We start from the raw sequence: 20,567 nt of genomic DNA, 5'->3' as shown, positions 1-20,567 counted from the left end.
ACCCCTTGTGAGACCATATGCTGAGACATGCACATTTGTGGCCTGCTGGAGGTCATTTTGCAGGGCTCTGGCAGTGCTCCTTCTTGCACAAAGGCGGAGGTAGCGGTCCTGTTGCTGGGTTGTTGCCCTCCTACGGCCTCCTCCACGTCTCCTGATGTACTGGCCTGTCTCCTGGTAGCGCCTCCATGCTCTGGACACTACGCTGACAGACACAGCAAACCTTCTTGCCACAGCTCGCATTGATGTGCCATCCTGGATGAGCTGCACTACCTGAGCCACTTGTGTGGGTTGTAGACTCCGTCTCATGCTACCACTAGAGTGAAAGCACAGCCAGCATTCAAAAGTGACCAAAACATCAGCCAGGAAGCATAGGAACTGAGAAGTGGTCTGTGGTCACCACCTGCAGAACCACTCCTTTATTGGGGGTGTCTTGCTAATTGCCTATAATTTCCACCTTTTGTCTATTCCATTTGCACAACAGCATGTGAAATTTATTGTCAATCAGTGTTGCTTTCTAAGTGGACAGTTTGATTTCACAGAAGTGTGATTGACTTGGAGTTACATTGTGTTGTTTAAGTGTTCCCTTTATTTTTTTGAGCCGTGTATTTAGTATATATTTATTTTTAAAGGGTTATGGTTTATTTTTATGAAATTCGCCTTCCTACTCCGAGGAGCCTAGAAACCACCACATAGAAACAATTTTTTTATCTAAGGGTACTGCTTTTATTATACACATTTTTTCCTCTTGCTTCTTTCTAGCATTTAGTTTGTAACAGCACAGGTTTCTATTAACCTTGCTGTTTGCCAGTCCGACCTCTGCAAGAATACAGTGAAAACAATTTTTATCTCTCCCTGCCATAGAGTTAACGGTGTCGGACATCAGCTACCCATTTTTCTGACCAGGCAAAATTATTTTTATTTTTAATTTTTTAATTTTACCAGGTAAATTGACTGAGAACACGTTCTCATTTACAGCAACGACCTGGGGAATAGTTACAGGGGAGAGAAGGGGGATGAATGAGTCAATTGTAAGCTGGGGATGATTAGGTGACCGTGATGGTATGAGGGACAGCTTGGGAATTTAGCCAAGACACCAGCGTTAACAACCCTACTCTTACGATAAGTGCCATGGGATCTTTAATGACCTCAAAGTCAGGACACCCGTTTAACTTCTTACGGATCATAGCATCTCAACTCGACAACATCCGATGAAATTGCAGAGCGCGAAATTCACATTACAGAAATCGTAATATTAAACATTTATGAAAAAACAAGTGTCATACATCATTTAAAAGCTTAACTTCTTGTTAATCCAGCTGCGTTGTCAGATTTCAAAACGGCTTTACGGTGAAAGCACACCATGCAATTATATGAGGACAGCGCCCGCACACAAAAGCATTACATACATTTTCCAACCAAGCAGAGGCATCACGAAAGTCAGAAATAGCGATAAAATAAAACACTTACCTTTGAAGATCTTCATCTGGTTGCAATCACAAGGGTCCCAGTTACATAACAAATGATCCTTTTGTTCGATAAAGTCCTTCTTTATATCCCAAAGAAGTCTGTTTCATTGGCGCGCTAGACTCAGTAATCCACCGGATTCCCTAGTTCAAAATGCATACAAATAAATCCCGTTCCCAATAAACTTCTTCCAAACATATCAAACAACATTCCTAATCAATCCTCAGGTACCCTAATATGTAAATAAATGATACAATTTAACCTGTTAGGGGTGCAGCCCGACACCGGTACACTTATGACAACATCCAGCTCAAGTGCAGGGCGCGAAATTCAAAATATATTTTTTTTTAAATATTTAACTTTCACACATTAACAAGTCCAATACAGCATATGAAAGGTACACATCTTGTGAATCAAGCCAACATGTCCGATTTTTAAAATGTTTTACAGGGAAGACAAAATATGTAAATCTATTAGCTAACCACGTTAGCAAAAGGCACCACTTTTCTTACTCCATCAGTTTCTTACTCCATCAGGTGCTATCACAAATTCGACCAAATAAAGATATAAATAGCCACTAAGCAAGAAACAAATTCATCAGATGACAGTCTGATAACATATTTATTGTATAGCATATGTTTTGCTCGAAAAATTTGCATATTTCAGGTATAAACCATAGTTTACATTTCAGCTACAATCAGAAATTGCACCGAAAGCAGCCATAACATTTACAGACACCAACGTCAAATAGCTAATTACTCATCATAAAACATTTCTGAAAAATACATAGTGTGCAGCAATTGAAAGACAGGCATCTTGTGATTCCAAACAATATTTCCGATTTGATAAATGTTTTACAGCGAAAACAAAATGTAGCGCTATATTTGCGTAGCCACAATAGCCAGATACACTTGGGCGCCCACGACCAATTCACATGCACGACAGATATATGAAATAACATCATAAATTGGTTCTTACTTTTGCTGATCTTTCTTCAGAATGTTGAACAAGGTGTCCTCTGTCCAGATGAGTCGTTGTTTGGATTCAGAATGGCAAATTTCCCTCTTCACTTAGCATTGGCACTAGCCGAGTGGCACAAATCTCTCCGACGTAAACACAGTCAGAGGACGGAACACGGCAAAACTCCCGAAAAAATTTCAATAATCTGATTAAACTATATTGAAAAAACATACATTACGATGATATGTTCACATGTATCAAAAAAATTCCGAGCCGGGGATAGTTGTCGTCTATTACGGCAGCAAAACAGAAGGCAATGGCACTTCCTTGTCGCGCGTTTCAGAGTACCGGAAGTGGACGGTCACGTCAAAAAATTGCTTTTATTCCACCCCAGACCAAGATGAACACAACATTTCTTCTCTCACATCCTCTTGACACCAAGAGGAAGGCGTATGGAGTGTAAGTAGACTCCTAAGTGTCATGACCATATATAGGCATCAAGTTGAACAGAACACATATTTCTGACATTTCACTTCCTGGTCAGGGAAAGTGCTGCCAAATGAATTCTGTTTCACTCAGAGAAATAATTCCAACGGTTTTAGAAACTAGAGAGTGTTTTCTATCCAATATTAATAATAATATCCATATTGTACGAGCAAGAATTGAGTAGGAGGCCGTTTGAAATGGGCACGATTTCACTGGCTACTCAACACTTTCCCTTGCAGCCAGAAGAAGTTTAAGAATACTGGAGAACATTAGCAGAGATAAATAACGAAGTACGCGCACTCACCAGAACGCGCAACAAACACTACAGCCAAAATGGGAGCCACTTACTAAAACTACAAATTCTAACTCATTTTTCAAAAAACAAGCCTGAAACTCTTTCTAAAGACTGTTGACATCTAGTGGAAGCCCTAGGAACTGCAATCTGGGAGGTATTCCTTTTATATTCCCATTGACAGCCATAGTAATCAAGGGTGAGCTAAAAAAAAAATCTGGATGGATTGTCCTCGGGTTTTCACCTGCCATATAAGTTCTTTTATACTCACAGACATTATTTTAACAGTTTTGGAAACTTTTGTTTTCTATCCAATACTACCAATTATATGCATATCCAAGCTTCTGGGCCTGAGTAACAGGCAGTTTATTTTGAGCACCTCATTCATTCAAGCTTCCGAATACTGCCCCCTAGCACGAAGAAGTTAACATCTCATCCGAAAAATAGCACCCGACACAGGTCAGTATCACTGCCCAGGTGAATTGGGATATTTTTTATACCAGAGGAAAGAGTGCCTCCTACTGGCCCTCCAACACCACTTCCAGTAGCATCTGGTCTCCCATCTAGGGACTGACCAGGACCAACCCTGCTTAGCTTCAGAAGCAAGCCAGCAGTGGGATGCAGGGTGGTATGCTTCTGGCCATATCCAGGCAAAATCATGCAGAACATCATTCATATATATACATACATGTCAATGCAAACAGCTAAAACTAATTAAAAGGGAGTTAGCTGTTGTTTGCTGAAATCCACATTACACTCTGTGGTAGGGAGAGAACCCTCAAGGTTCTTTGCCTTCACTGGGTAGGATTATCTCATCCAAAGAACCAAAAGGTTCTTTATAAATTGGGTGGTCAAAAGACGTGCTGATTGGCTGAAAGCTGTGGTATATCAGACTGTATACCATGGGTATGACAAAATAACAATTTGTACTTTTCTAATTAAGTTGGTAATCAGTTTATAAAAGCAATAAGGCACCTCTGGGGTCTGTACAATATGTGATGTAATATATCACATAAACTAGAAAGCATAATTACTTTCATGTTGTTTCCTGAAATGCAGTGTATGATATACCATTTTGTAGCTCTGAGTCTCTACTTTTATCCCATGTAAAAAACAGAAATTCAAATGTTGCTACATAAGACCTAATCCAGGTGGTGAGTCACATATTGCCAAACCCCCGTTGCGTCATGCCTAAGAACAGCCCTTAGCCATGGTATATTGGCCATATACCACACCGCCTTGTGCCTTATTGTTTAAATATAGAACCCCAAAGAACCATTTTTTTCTAAGTGTACTGCTGAAAAGAGAAGGCTCTAATCTGTCTGTAGTTAAGCTACCAAAATGTTCTGTTTTTTTAATAGGCCATATATATGGATAACATGGGTTCAGGGTAGGCCTGTCACAACATTGAATTTTAAGGAGACATCAAGTGCCATAACACAAATGTTTTTTCGTGCTCTGAAGTAGAGAATATCCAGAGACCAAAAAGCTGAACCGATAAACATATTTTTGATTTGCAGGAGGGGTAAATTGGATTGAATCAAATTATTTACCGCCCATTTAGGGTGGGGTACCACTAGTGCTATATGTAATAGCCTATAATGTATGGATTCCAAGAGAAACTGTGATATTGAATTATTGTTTTGTACCGACAGCCTACTTACTTTTGTACAAAGTTTCCCTACTGTTCTTTACTTCTGCCATTGTAATGATAAGATAACCTAACATACAGTTATTTTTCTCTGTCTGCTCAAAGGACTAGCATTTGCTGTTTGTTTCTCTGCAGGTCACCTCTCTCCATGGAAGACCTCCAAACAGGTAAAACACCCCTATGTGTGTATGTGTGTATGTGTGTGTGTGTGTGTGTGTGTGTGTGTGTGTGTGTGTGTGTGTGTGTGTGTGTGTGTGTGTGTGTGTGTGTGTGTGTGTGTGTGTGTGTGTGTGTGTGTGTGTGTGTGTGTGTGTGTGTGTGTGTGTGTATCTGTCTCTGTCTGTCTCTATATGTCTCTCTCTGTCTCTCTCTCTCTCTCTCCCCCTGTCTCTGTCTCTCTCTGTCTCTTTCTCTCTCTGTCTCTCTCTCTCTTTCTCTCTGTCTCTCTCTCTCTATGTCTCTATCTCTCTCCCCCTGTCTCTGTCTCTCTTTCTCTCAATTCAATTCAATTTAAGGGCTTTATTTGCATGGGAAACATGTGTTTGCATTGCCAAAGCAAGTGAAATAGAAAAGAAATCTAACGTTAAATAAACAATACAAAATTGTACAGTAAACATTACACTCACAAAAGTTCAAAAAGAATAAAGACATTGCAAATGTCTGATTATTCGCAAATAGTTAAAGTACAAAAGGGAAACTATTTAAACATAAATATGGGTTGTATTTGCAATGGTGTTTGTTCTTCACTGGTTGCCCTTTTCTTGTGGCAACAGGTCACAAATCTTGCTGCTGTGATGGCACCCTGTGGTGTTTCAACCAATACATATAGGGGATCCACAACCCAATTTTGATAAACTCCTATCTGAGAAATATCTGAAGGAAATATGTGTCTCTGATATGGACATATATTTGGCAGGAGGTTAGGAAGTGCAGCTCAGTTTCCAACTCATTTTGTGGGCAGCGTGCATAGTCGAAGTCAAAGCTTTCTTTAAGTTTGGGTCAGTCACATTGGTCAGGTTTTCTGCCACTGTGTACTCTCTGTTTAGGGTCAAATACCATTCTAGTTTGCTCAGTTTTTTTGTTGATTCTTTACAACGTGTCAATGAATTATATTTTTATTTTCCCATGATTTGGTTTGGGTATAATTGTGTTAATGTCATGGGGCTCTGTGGGGTCTGTTTGTGTTTGTGAGCAGAGCCCCAGGACCAGCTTGCTTAAGGGACTCTTCTCCAGGTGCATCTGTCTGTAGGTGATGGCTTTGTTATGGAAGGTTTGGGAATCGCTTCCATTTAATTGGTTGTAGAAATCAACGGCTCTTTTCTGGATTTTGATAATTAGCGGGTATCTGCCTAATTGTTCTCTGCATGCATTATTTGGTGTTTTACGTTGTACACTGGATATTTTTGCAGAATTCTGCATTCAGTCTCAATTTGGTGATTGTCCCATTTTGTGAATTCTTGGTTGGTGAGCAGACCCCAGACCTTACAACCATAAAAGGCAATGGGTTCTATAACTGATTCTAATTGGTATATTGAAATATATGTTCCTTTTGATGGCATACAAGGCCCTTCTTGCCTTGTATCTCAGATCGTTCACAGCTTTGTGGAAGTTACCTGTGGCGCTGATGTTTAGTCCGAGGTACGTATAGTTTTTTGTGTGTCTAGAATTTGTGGTTCTGGCAACTGGAACTTTTTTGGATCACAATTATTTTGTCTTACTGAGATTTACTGTCAATCAATCAATCAAATGTACAGTTGAAGTCTGAAGTTTACATACACCTTAGCCAAATACATTTAAACTCCGTTTTTCACAATTCCTGACATTTAATCCTAGTAAAAATGGCCTGTCTTCGGTCAGTTAGGATCCCCACTTTATTTTAAGAATGCGAAATGTCAGAATAATAGTAGAGACAATGAAATATTTCAGCTTTTATTTCTTTCATCACATTCCCAGTGGGTCAGAAGTTTACATACACTTAATTAGCATTTGGTAGTATTGTCTTTAAATTGTTTAACTTGGGTCAAACGTTTTGGGTAGCCTTCCACAAGCTTCCCACAATAAGTTGGGTGAATTTTGGCCCATTCCTCCTGACAGAGCTGGTGTAACGGAGTCAGGTTTGTAGGCCTCCTTGCTCGCACATGCTTTTCAGTTCTGCCCACAAATGTTCTATATGATTGAGGTCAGGGCTTTGTGATGGCCACTCCAATACCTTGACTTTGTTGTCCTTAAGCCATTTTGCCACAACTTTGGAAGTATGCTTAAGGTCATTGTCCATTTAGAAGACCCATTTGCGACCAAGCTTTAACTTCCTGACTGATATCTTGAGATGTTGCTTCAATATATCCACATAATTTTCCTTTCCTCATGATGTCATCTATTTTGTGAAGTGCACCAGTCCCTCCTGCAGCAAATCACCCCCACAATATGATGCTGCCACCCCTATGCTTCACAGTTGGGATGGTGTCCTTCGGCTTGCAAGTCTCCCCCGTTTTCCTCCTAACATAACAATGGACATTATGGCCAAACAGTTCTATTTTTGTTTCATCAGACCAGAGGACATTTCTCCAAAAAGTACGATCTTTGTCCCCATGTGCAGTTGCAAACCGTAGTCTGGCTTTTTTTATGGCGGTTTTAGAGCAGTGGCTTCTTCCTTACTGAGCGGCCTTTCAGGTTATGTCGATATAGGACTCATTTCACTGTGGATATAGTTACTTTTGTACCAGTTTCCTCCAGCATCTTCACAAGGTCCTTTGCTGTTGTTCTGGGATTGATTTGCACTTTTCGCACCAAAGTACATTAATCTCTAGGAGACAAAATGCGTCTCTTTCCTGAGCGGTATGACGGCTGCGTGGTCCCACGGTGTTTATAAATTCGTACTATTGTTTGTACAGATGAACATGGTACCTTCAAGCGTTTGGAAATTGCTCCCAAGGATGAACCAGACTTGTGGAGGTCTAAAATTTTTTGGTCTTTGGTCTTGGCTGATTTATTTTGATTTTCCAATGATGTCAAGCAAAGAGGCACTGAGTTTGAAGGTAGGCCTTGAAATACATCCACAGGTACACCTCCAAATGACTCCAAATTAGCCTATCAGAAGCTTCTAAAGCCATGACATCATTTTCTGGAATTTTTCAATCTGTTTAAAGGCACAGTCAACTAATTGTATGTAAACTTCTGACCCATTGGAATTGTGATACAGTAAGTGAAATAATATGTCTGTAAACAATTTTGGAAAAAATTACTTGTGTCATGCACAAAGTAGATGTCCTAACCGACTTGGCAAAACTATAGTTTGTTAACAAGAAATGTGTCCATTGGTTGAAAAACAAGTTTTAATGACTCCAACCTAAGTGTATGTAAACTTCTGACTTCAACTGTATTTATAAAGCCCTTTTTACATCAGCCGATGTCACAAAGTGCTATACAGAAACCCAGCCTAAAACCCCAAACAGCAAGCAATGCAGATGTAGAAGCACGGTGGCTAGGAAAAACTCCCTAGAAAGGCAGAAACCTAGGAAGAAACCTACAGAGGAACCAGAATCTGAGGGGTGGCCCGTCCTCTTCTGACTGTGCCAGTTGGAGATTATAACAGTATATGGCCATGTTCAAACGCTCATAGATGACCAGCAGGATCAAATAATAATAATCACATTGGTTGTAGACAGTGCAACAGAGGGTGCAACAGGTCAACACCTCAGGAGTAAATGTCAGTTGGCTTTTCATAGCCGAGCATTCAGAGTTCGAGACAGCAGGTGCGGTAGAGAAAGAGAGTTGAAAACAGCAGGTCTGGGACAAGGTAGCATGTCTGGTGAACAGGTCAGGGTTCCGTAGCCTCATTCAGAACAGTTGAAACTGACCAGGTGGACTGGGGACAGCAAGGAGTCATCAGGCCAGATAGTCCTGAGGCATGGTCCCAGGGCTCAGGTCCTCCGGGAGGGGAGGGAGAGAGAGAGAGAATTAGTGGGAGCATACTTAAATTCACACATGACTCCAGATAAGACAGGATAATTACACCAGATAAACTATAAACTATTGCAGCATAGATACTGGAGGCTGAGACAGGAGGGGTCGGGAGACACTGTGGCCCCATCCAATAATACCCTGGGACAGGGCCAACCAGTCAGGATATGACATCACCCACTTTGCCAAAGCACAGCCCCTATACCACTAGAGGGATATCCACAAACCACCAATTTACTACACTGAGACAAGGCTATAGTCCACGAAGATCTCACCCACTGCACGAACCCGAACTGTCAGGGTCCAGGTCTGACAGAATCTGTGCAGAATATCTAGGTGCTGCTGTAGGCCCTCCTTGGTTGGGTACAGAAGCACAAGATTGTCAGAAAACAGTAGACATTTTGACTTCAGATTCTTGTACGGTGAGGCCGGGTGCTGCAGACTGTTCTAGTGCCCTCGCCAATTTGTTTATATATATGTTGAAGAGGGTGTGCCTTAAGCTGCATCCCTGTCTCACCCCACATAACTGTGGAAAGAAATGTGTGTGTTTTTTGCTAATTTTAACCGCACACTTGTTGTTTGTGTACATGGATTTTATGTTGTATGTTTTCCCCCAACACCACTTTCTATCAATGTGTATAGCAGACCCTCATGCCAAATTGAGTGAAAAGCTTTTTTGAAATCAACAAAGCCTGAAAACACTTTGCCTTGGTTTTGGTTTTTTGCTTTGTCAATTAGGGTGAATAAGGGGTCTGTCGTACGGTAATTTGGTAAAAAGACAATTTTACATTTGCTCAGTACAGTGCATTGTTTTCACTGAGGAAATGGGTGAGTCTGCTGTTAATGATAATGCAGGGGATTTTCCTAAGGATTCTGTTGATACATATCCCTGTTATTTGGGTCAAATTTGTCTCCACTTTTGTGGATTGGGGTGATCAGTCCTTTTTTCCAAATATTGGGAAAGATGCCAGAGCTAAGGATTATGTTAAAGAGTATAAGTATAGTCATTTGGAATTTGTGGTCTGTATATTTTATCATTTCATTTAGGATACCATCAACACCACAGGCCTTTTGGGTTGGAGGGTTTGTATTTTGTCCTGTAGTTCATTCAGCATCCAGTGGGTTCTGGTAGTCTTTAATAGTTGATTCTAAGATTTGTATTTGATCATGTATATGTTTTTGCTATTTGTTCTTTGTTATAGAGCCAAAAAGATTGGAGAAGTTGTTTATCCACAAATGTCAGTTTTGGATGGATAATTCTTAGTGTTGTTTGCTTAGTGTTTCCAATTTTCCCAGAAGTGGTTCATTTTCTTAGGTTTTCTGCTTGAAATTTTTAGATTTGATAGCGAAGCTGAGAGGTCAAATATCGTGTTTAGGTTTTCTACTGCCAAATTTACCCCTTCACTAGCACAGTGACATATGTTGTCCAGGAAGTTGTTGTTGTTGCCTAATTGTTTTTTGGTAGGTTTCCACACTAGTTTCATTCCATCTATAGCATTTTTTTTATATTTTTCAGTTCCTTTGGCTTTGATGCCTTATGATTGAGTATTGCTCTGTTCAAGTAGACTGTGATTTTGCTGTGATCTGATAAGGGTGTCAGTGGGCTGACTGTGAATGCTCTGAGAGACTCGGGGTTGAGGTCAGTGATAAAGTAGTCTACAGTACTCAATAACTATAGGTGTACCTACCGTAGGAGTCCTCTCAAAGCCTACCATTGAGTATGTACATACCCAGCGTGCGACAGAGCTGCAGGAGTTGTCACCTGTTTTTGTTGTTTATGTTGTCATAGTTGTGCCTATGGGGGCGGCGCACAATTGGCCCAGCGTCGTCCGGATTAGAGTTTTGCCAGGATAGGCCATCATTGTAAATAAGAATATGTTCTTAACTGACTTGCCTAGCCTATAAAGGTTAAATAAAACATGAATAAAATAAAAAGATGGGGGAGGGAATGATGTCACCTCCAGGTAGGTGTTTGATCCCCTGTGTGCTGAGGGTCAGGTTCTTGTCCAGTTCTGGCATTTAGGTCACACAGACTAGTACAGGTCCCTGGGCCTGGAAATGATTGATTTCCCCCTCCAGGATGGAGCAGCTGTCTTCATTTATGTATGGGGATTCTACTGGGGGGGATATAGGTAGCACACAGGATAAAACATTTCTCTTTTGAGAGAATTTCCTATTGAATTTCTAGTCAAAAAATTTGTTTTATCCGTTTTTATTATTTTAATAGAGTGAGTTAGGTCTGCTCTATACCTAATTAGCATACCCCCTGAGTCCCTTCACTGTTCCACTACCTGGTAATATGGTGGATTGGACTACCAACTCTCTGTAACCTAGAGCGCAATCAGTGTGTCCAAAGGCAGATGACCTCAGGCCTTGGATATTCAAGGATGAGATAGTGAAGGCTTTGTGGTCCATAAAGTGCCTGTTGTTAGTCATGTGGTTTGGTCTCAGATCACTAAGTGTGAGCAGAGCCTGCTGAGCATCTGGTCCATTCCATTTACGTGGGCTAGTGTAATAGCGGGGGTTGGGCCTGCTCACGGCCTGGCGTATGTGTGACTTTCATGTTGAGACCCTCTTTGCGGGAGTGAGGGGCATGGGGTGGGCAGCAGGGGCATAGGTCTGATCTGAGATGCTTACAGTGGTTGCTCAACTAAAAGTTTTGCGATTATGCTGCAGGACTTAGAAGTAATTTGTGGTTTAGTATGGTACCCTGCGTCCCTACTTCATTGCTCCAGACCAGCGCAAGGGGGAGTTAGAGCACTGATTATGCGTTTGGGTCCCAAGGCACTAATGTGTCTCAAACTGACAATGAATGGGTGACATAAACCTAAATAGAAACTGATAAATATGCACAACTTCATTATTACTTACTAAAACTGTCACACTAAGGTTTTTATTCTAAGGGAAACTTAGACTACAATTAGGGTGTGGAAATGTTAGGATTATTTTGCTCTTACTGTAGTACTGTAGACTACTCCCGACCAGTCACGTTGTACAGTGCCTGAGTGGCGCAGTGGTCTAAAACACTGCAGCGCAGTGCAAACTGTGTTGCTACAGATGCTGGTTCAATACCTCGACTTGGAGACCCATGAGATGACTGTAGGCTTTTGGTTTCTCTCCCTCTAAAAACAAACTGCCTTTATTTACAAATTAGTAACAATGTCTCACCCCATGTTCAAGAATGGCCTTTTTCTCGTTCATTTTACGTTATTTGAAAACAAAATCATCTCCAAAATATTGTTATTTTTTAAAACAAAGCGATTATTATTATTATTAATTCAGAATTATATAAAAGCCCCTTGGATATTCTCACAGATATATTATCGACCCCCCAATATATATATTGGTCATATTGGTCATGGCTCCCAAGTGGTGCACAATGGGATTGCCTTGCAGTTCTCCAGAAGACAGACCTAGCCCATGGGGAAAGAAGGAGGAGGAAGGGGGGGGGGGGGGGAGCACAGAGCAACATTGTAAGGCGCATTGCACTAATAATGGCGCTGACTAGGGAAACGTTCCCGCTGTTCTTAGTGCCTGTCTGCACATTCAAACTAAAACAATGTAACTAATAATGGCGTGAAAAATGCCCCTTAGATTTGAATTTGGAAGGCAGATATTAGAAAATAGGCGTCAGTCAAAAGTTATACCTAAATCCAAACATGGATTTAACGAAAAATTACAAGAAAAGCGCACATTTGTAAATCCCAAACTTTTAATGTAATTGGAACGGTAAATACAAATTATTTGTGACATTGTGGTTACAATAAAGAATGTAAACAAAACAACATGCTGTGTTTTTATTTACAGTAGTGATGGACAGCTGGAAGCATTTTGTATTTCTTCATCAATATCTCTATGCTTTTGTTAATAAAATATAGAGAAAAAAGAAATTCAAAATGAAAGAAACGAAGTGGTCCCAGAAATATCTCTCTGACATAGGGTCCAGCATATCTCTTGATGATTTCTTCCTCAAAGAAATCTCGAGCCATGATAGCTGAAAAAGAAGGCAACAGTGAATTATTGTGGAAACACTATTGCAGTCCATGAGTTGTAGGCTACAATATTTTTGTACCTTTTGCTTTGTAAATAGCCAAACTTAAATATATATAAATAACATATCTTACCAAGCCTTTCCATAAGTCCACGCAAGTTTCTTCAACTGTCTTCTGACTGTGATTAAAGCAATGTTGATGTGACGTGAAGCCAGCAGATTACAGATGGCCTTTGCTGATTGCTCATCATCTTCATTCATGAGTGAGTCGATGGCTTGAATAGTCTCGCTGGAAATATGGGTGACAGCTGATGCATTGGTCCAGAGCCAGGCGGTATTGGCATGTATACTACAGTATGTACTGTAGGCTATGTTTACTTGTCAGACTGCACAGTAGCATAATAAACAAATACAGGCGGCTTCTCTCTTCAAAATGCTTTAAACGCAAAATGTAGGATAAAGCTGAACAGTACTGTATTTCTTCATCAGCATCTTTATGCTTTCCTTAAAAAAGAATGCTAAAAATACACTTTCAAAAAGCAGATGTTTATTTAGTTCAAATCATATCAAATCAAAGTTTATTTGTCACGTGTGCAGAATAAAACAGGTGTAGACCTTACAGTGAAATGCTTACTTACAGGCTCTAACCAATAGTGCAAAAATGGTATTAGGTGAACAATAGGTAAGTAAAGAAATAAAAACAACAGTAAAAAGACAGTGAAAAACAGAAGCGAGGCTATATACAGTAGCGAGGCTATAACAGTAGCGAGGCTACATACAGACACCAGTTAGTCAGGCTGATTGAGGTAGTATGTACATGTAGATATGGTTAAAGTGACTATGCATATATGATGAACAGAGAGTAGCAGTAGTGTAAAGAGTGGTTGGTGGGTGGTGGGTGGCGGGACACAATGCAAATAGTCCGGGTAGCCATTTGATTACCTGTTAAGCAGTCTTATGGCTTGGGGATAAAAACTGTTGAGAAGCCTTTTTGTCCTCGACTTGGCACTCCGGTACCGCTTGCCATGCAGTAGTAGAGAGAACAGTCTATGACTGGGGTGGCTGGGGTCTTTGACCATTTTTAGGGCCTCTGACACCGCCTGGTGGAGAGGTCCTGGATGGCAGGCAGCTTAGCCCCAGTGATGTACTGGGCCGTATGCACTACCCTCTGTAGTGCTTTGCGGTCGGAGGCCGAGCAATTTCCGTACCAGTCAGTGATGCAACCAGTCAGGATGCTCTCGATGTTGCAGCTGTAGAAACATTTGAGGATCTCAAGACCAATGCCAAATCTTTTTAGTTTCCTGAATAGGCTTTGTCGTGCCCTCTTCACGACTGTCTTGGTGTGTTTGGACCATTCTAGTTTGTTAGTGATATGGACACTGAGGAACTTGAAGCTCTTAACTTCTTCTGGCTGCAGGGGCAGTATTGAGTAACTTGGATAAAGGTGCCCATTTCAAACGGCCTCGTACTCAATTCTTGCTCATACAATATGCATATTATTATTACTATTGGATAGAAAACACTCTCTAGTTTCTAAAACCGTTTGAATTATATCTGTGAGTCAAACAGAACTCATTTGGCACAAACTTCCTGACCAGGAAGTGGAAAGTCTGAAATCGAGGCTCTCTTCTAGGTCCTGCCTATAAATGGGCATGATACGTATTAGTATACATGCACTTCATAGACCTTCCCCTGGATGACAAGAGGCGGTGAGAGAAGAAATTTAGTGTTTATCTTGGTCTGAAGTGGAATACAAGCTCTTTGTATGATGTGTCCGCCCATTTCCGGTTTTCTGGAGAGCGCGAAGAGGGACATGGATTTGCCTTCTGTTTAGCTGCCGTTATAGGCGACTACTATCTCCGGCTTTGATTTTATTTGATACATTTGACCATATCATCGTAAAGTATGTTTTTTCAATATAGTTTAATCAGATTATTGAAATTTTTTCGGGAGTTTTGCCGTGTTCCGTTCTCTGACTTTGTTGACGATGGAGAGATTCGTGCCACTTGGCTAGTGTGCTTGCTAAATCGAGAGGGAAAGTGGCCGTTCTAAATCCAAACAACGATTGTTCTTGACAAAGGACCCCTTGTCCAACATTCTGATGAAAGATCAGCAAAAGTAAGAAACATTTTATGATGCTATTTCATATATCTGTCGTACATGTGAATTAGTCGTGGGCGCCCAACTTTTGGGTACTCTAGCTATACCGAAGCTGGATGTCGTAATGAAGTTATTTTTTAGAATTCTAACACTGCGATTTCATTAAGAACTAATGGATCTATCATTTCCTATACAACATGTATGTTTTAGTTATGTTTATGAATAGCTATTTGGTCAGAATATGTGTGTCAGAAAAAGTGTCCGAAAAAAATCTGGACGTTGTGGGAAAAAGTAGCTAAGTTAGCACAATGTATAACCATTGATTTCAGCTCTAAATATGCACATTTTCGAACAAAACATAAGTGTATGTATAACCTGATGTTATAGGACTGTCATCTGATGAAGAATATCAAGGTTAGTCAAAAATTATATATCTTTTACTGGTTTGTTACGATCGCTAACTTTTACTGCTGGGGAAGGGCTTGTGTTTTTGGCTATTGTGGTAAGCTAATATAACGCTATATTGTGTTTTCGCTGTAAAACACTTGATAAATCGGAAATATTGTCTGGAATCACAAGATGCCTGTCTTTCATTTGCTGTACACTATGTATTTTTCAGAAATGTTTTATGATGAGTATTTAGTTATTTGGCGTTGGTGTCTGTAATTATTCTGTCTGCTTTCGGTGCAATTTCTGATTGTAGCTGCAATGTAAACTATGATTTATACCTGAAATATGCACATTTTTCGAATAAAACATAGATTTATTGAATAACATGTTATAAGACTGTCATCTGATGAAGTTGTTTCTTGGTTAGTTTGGTTGGTTCTTGGTTAGTTAGGTTGGCTTTGTGCATGCTACCTGTGCTGTGAAAAATGTCTGTCCTTTTTTGTATTTGGTGGTGAGCTAACATAAATATACGTGGTGTTTTCGCTGTAAAACATTTTAAAAATCGGACATGTTGGCTGGATTCACAAGATGTGTACCTTTCATTTGCTGTATTGGACTTGTTAATGTGTGAAAGTTAAATATTTAAAAAAAATATATTTTGAAGTTCGCGCCCTGCACTTGAGCTGGCTGTTGTCATAAGTGTACCGACGTCGGGCTTGCAGCCAGAAGAAGTTAACCTGCTCCACTACAGCCCTTTTGATAACAATGGGGGCGTGCTCGGTCCCCCTTTTCCTGTAGTCCACAATCATCTCCTTATTATTGGTTACGTTGCGGGATAGGTTGTTATTCTGGAACGACCCGGCCAGGTCTCTGACTTCCTCCCTTTAGGCTGTCTTGTCGTTGTCGGTGATCAGGCCTACCGCTGTTGTGTCATCTGCAAACTTAATGATGATGTTGGAGTTGTTGGCAAGGCCATGCAGTCATGGTTGAACAGGGAGTACAGGAGGGGACTGAGCACGCACACCTGGGAGCTCAGTGTTGAGGATCAGCGTGGCAGATGTGTTGCTACCCACTCTCACCACCTGGGGGTGGCCCATCAGGAAGTCCAGGATCCAGTTGCAGAGGGAGGTGTTTAGTCCCAGGATCCTTAGCTTAGTGATGAGCTTTGAGGGCACTATGGTGGGATAATGGGATAATGGGATAATGGTGTTGATGTGAGCCATGACCAGGCTTTCAAAGCACTTCATGACTACAGACGAGAGTGCTACGGGTCGGTAGTCATTTAGGCAGGTTACATTGGCGTTCTAGGGCACAGGCATTATGGTGGTCTGCTGAAAACATGTTGGTATTACAGACTCGGACAAGGAGAGGTTGAAAATGTCATTGAAGACACTTGCCAGTTGGTCAGCGCATGCTCGCAGTACACGTCCTGGTAATCCGTCTGGCCCTGCGGCCTTGTGAATGTTGACCTGTTGAAAGGTCCTACTCACATCAGCTGAGGAGAGCGTGATCACACAGTCATCCGGAACATCTGGTGCTCTCATGCATGTTTCAGTGCCATTTGCCTCGAAGCGAGCATAGAAGTAGTTTAACTCTCGGCTGTGCTTCCCTTTGTAGTCTGTAATGGTTTGCAAGCCCTGTCAGGTCTGATAAGGGCGGCAGCGTAGCCTAGTGGTTAGAGCGTTGTACTAGAAACCGAAAGGTTGCAAGTTCAAATCCACGAGCCGACCAGGTACAAATCTGTTGTCCTGCCCTAGAACAAGGCAGTTAACCCACTGTTCCTAAGTTGTAATAGAAACATGAATTTTTTCTTAACTTCTTTGGGGTAGGGGGCAGTATTTTCACGTCTGGATGAAAAGCATGCCCAGAGTAAATGGCCTGCTACAAAGCCATAAAAGCTAGATTATGCATATTACAAAACTGACGTTTCTAAAACATTGTTTGAATGATCTCTGTGAGTATAACAGAACTCATATGGCAGGCAAAAACCTGAGATAAAATCCAACCAGGAAGTGGGAAATCTGAGGTTGGTCGATTTTCAACTCAGCTCCTATTGAAGATACAGTGTGATATTGGTAATGTTGTGGGATATTGGTAATGCTTCCACTAGATGTCAACAGTCGTTAGAACCTTGTCTGATGCTTCTACTGTGAAGTGGGGCCGAATGAGAGAGGAATGAGTCAGGTCTATCATGGCCTAAAAATGCCCTGACCATGCAAGTTCACGTGAGAGCGAGCTCTGTTCCATCGCACTTCTGAAGACAATGGAATACTCCGGTTGGAACATTATTGAAGAATTTTTTTAAAAACATCCTAAAGATTGATTCAATACTTCGTTTGTCATGTTTTTACAGACTGTAATATAACTTTTTTAACTTTTCGTCTGTACCTTCCGCTGGACCTGCCCGCGCGTCGTGAGTGTGGAAAGTGTACTGAACGCTAGAACAACAAGGAGGAATTTGGACATAAATGATGGACATTATCGAACAAACAAACATTTATTGTGGAACTGGGATTCCTGGGAGTGCATTCTGATGAAGATCATTAAAGGTAAGTGAATGTTTATAATGTTACTTCTGACTTCTGTTGACTGCATAATATGGTGGATATATTTGTGTCTTGATTGGGCTCTGAGCGCCGACTCAGATTATTGCATGGTTTGCTTTTTTGTAAAGCTTTTTTGAAATCTGACACAGCGGTTGCATTATGGAGAAGTGCATCTAAAATTCCATGCATAACAGTTGTATCTTTTAGCAATGTTTATTATGAGTATTCCTGTAAATTGATGTGGCTCTCTGCAAAATCAAAGGATGTTTTGTGACTTCTGAACGTAAGACGCCAATGTAAACTCAGTTTTTGGGATATAAATATGAACTTTACCGAACAAAACATACATGTATTGTGTAACATGAAGTCCTATGAGTGTCATCTGATGAAGATCATCAAAGGTTAGTGATTCATTTTATCTATATTTCTGATTTTTGTGAATCCTCTCTTTGGCTGGAAAAATGGCTGTGTAATTCTGTGAATAGGCTCTTACCTAACATAATCGTTTGGTTTGCTTTCGTCGTAAAGCCTTTTTGAAATTGGACACTGTGGCTGGATTTACAACAAGTGTATCTTTAAAATGGTGTAAAATACATGTATGTTTGAGGAATTTTAATTATGGGATTTCTGTTGTTTTGAATTTGGAGCCCTGCAGTTTCACTGGCTGTTGAAGAGGTGGGACACTACCGTCTCACGAACCCTAGAGAGGTTAAATAAAGGTAAAATAAAATGAGTGTCAGAGCTGATGTAGTATGATTCAATCTTAGTCCTGTATTGACACCTTGCCTGTTTGATGGGTAGAGTCCCGTTCCTTGAAAGCGGCAGCTCTAACCAGTGTAGATAATACCTGTAATCCATGGCTTCTGGTTGGGGTATGTACGTACGGTCACGTCATCGATGCACTTATTGATGAAGCCAATGACTGATGACTGTTTTCCTCAATGCCATCGGAGGAATCCCGGAACATATTCCAGTCTGTGCTTTTAAAACAGTCCTGTAGCTTAGCATCTGCTTCAACTGACCACTTTTTTATTGATCTGGTGCTTCCTACTTCAATTTTTGCTTGTAAGCAGGAATCAGTAGAATAGAATTATGGTCAGATTTGCCAAATGGAGGGCGAGGGAGAGATTTGTATGGGTCTCTGTGTGTGGGGTAAAGGTGGTCCAGAGTTTTTTTTACTCTGGTTGCACATTTAACATGCTGTTAGAAATTTGGTAAAACTGGTTTAAGTTTCCGGCTACTGTCGGCTACTGGGAATAGATCCATTGTCCAGGGTGGTGGTCCGAACAGAGGATCCGCTTCGGGAAAGTCGTATTCCTGGTCATAATGTTGGTTAGTTGACGTTGCACTTATATCCAATAGTTCTTCCCGGGTATGTGTAATAAGACTTAACATTACCTGGGGTAACAATGTAAGAAATATTACATAAAAAAACGAAATACTGCATAGTTTCCTAGAACTCGAAGCGAAGCAACCATCACTGTCGGCGCCATCTTAGCCACTATGGAAGCATGATGTAATATTGAAGAGTGCAGGGCTCAGAATGCAACCCTGGCGAAGGCCCCGCCTCTGGTCAAAGAATTCTGTTATTTTCTTGCCAATTTTGATGCTGCACGTATTGCTAGTATACATTTCTTTAATTATGTAATGTGTTTTACCCCCTACACCACTTTCAATAACTTTGTAGAACAGTCCTGTATGCCAAATGATTTTTGGAAGTCGATAAAGCAATCGTACCTTTTGGTATTATTTTGGTGGACATGTTTATCTATCAGGGTGTGTAGGGTGTAAATATGATTGGTCGTGTAATGTTTTGGTATAAATCAAATTTGGCTTTTACTCAAGACATTGTGCTTATTAACCTTTCAGTGATACCCATCCCGGATCCGGGAGCATCCTCATCAAAAAAGATGACTAGCATAGCCTAGCCTAACGGGACAGGGATATCATATAATATAATTTTCATGAAATCACAGGTCCAATACAGCAAATGAAAGATAAACATCTTGTGAATCCAGCCATCATTTCCAATTGTTTTAATGTTTTACAGCGATAACACAATATGTATATATATTAGCTAACCACAATAGCCAAACACACAACGACATATTTTCACCATGTTTCCACCACATAGGTTGCTTTCACAAAACCCACAAATAGAGATAAAATTAATCACTAACCTTGAACAACTTCATCAGCTGACAGTCTTATAACATCATGTTATACAATACATTTATGTTTTGTTCGAAAATGTGCATATTTATAGCTACAAATCCTGGTTTTACATTGCAGCCACCATCACAAATAGCACCAAAGCAGCCAGAATAATTACAGAGAGCAACGTGAAATACCCAAATACTCATCATAAAACATTTATGAAAAATACATGGTATACAGCAAATGAAAGATAAACATCTTGTGAATCCAGCCAATATTTCCTATTTTTTAAGTGTTTTACAGCGAAAACACAATATAGAATTATATTAGCTCATCACAATAGCCAAACACACAACGCAATTTATCCACCGCAAACATAGCTTTCGCAAAAACCAGCAATAGATATAAAATTAATCACTAACCTTTGGACAACTTCATCAGATGACAGTCTTATAACATCATGTTATACAATACATTTATGTTTTGTTCGAAAAGGTGCATATTTAGAGCTGCAAATCGTGGTTATACATTGTGAATACGTAGCAACAATTCACCAAAATCTCCGGAGAT

At 40.5% G+C, this 20,567-nt stretch overlaps 1 protein-coding gene across 1 annotated transcript in view; it reads left to right on the top strand.

Moving 5' to 3' along the window:
* Window positions 1-20,567, top strand: part of LOC120066539 (membrane-associated guanylate kinase, WW and PDZ domain-containing protein 2-like) — a 387,095-nt gene that overhangs the window by 298,305 nt on the left and 68,223 nt on the right. The window contains exon 12 of the mRNA XM_039017962.1: window positions 4,989-5,020. Within this exon, the coding sequence (XP_038873890.1) occupies window positions 4,989-5,020 (32 nt within the window). The remainder of the gene's footprint in view (window positions 1-4,988; window positions 5,021-20,567) is intronic.

Source organism: Salvelinus namaycush, chromosome 21, assembly GCF_016432855.1.
Source record: "Salvelinus namaycush isolate Seneca chromosome 21, SaNama_1.0, whole genome shotgun sequence".
In the NCBI taxonomy this organism is placed as follows: Eukaryota; Metazoa; Chordata; class Actinopteri; order Salmoniformes; family Salmonidae; genus Salvelinus; species Salvelinus namaycush.
This window is presented reverse-complemented; position numbering and strand designations above follow the sequence as displayed.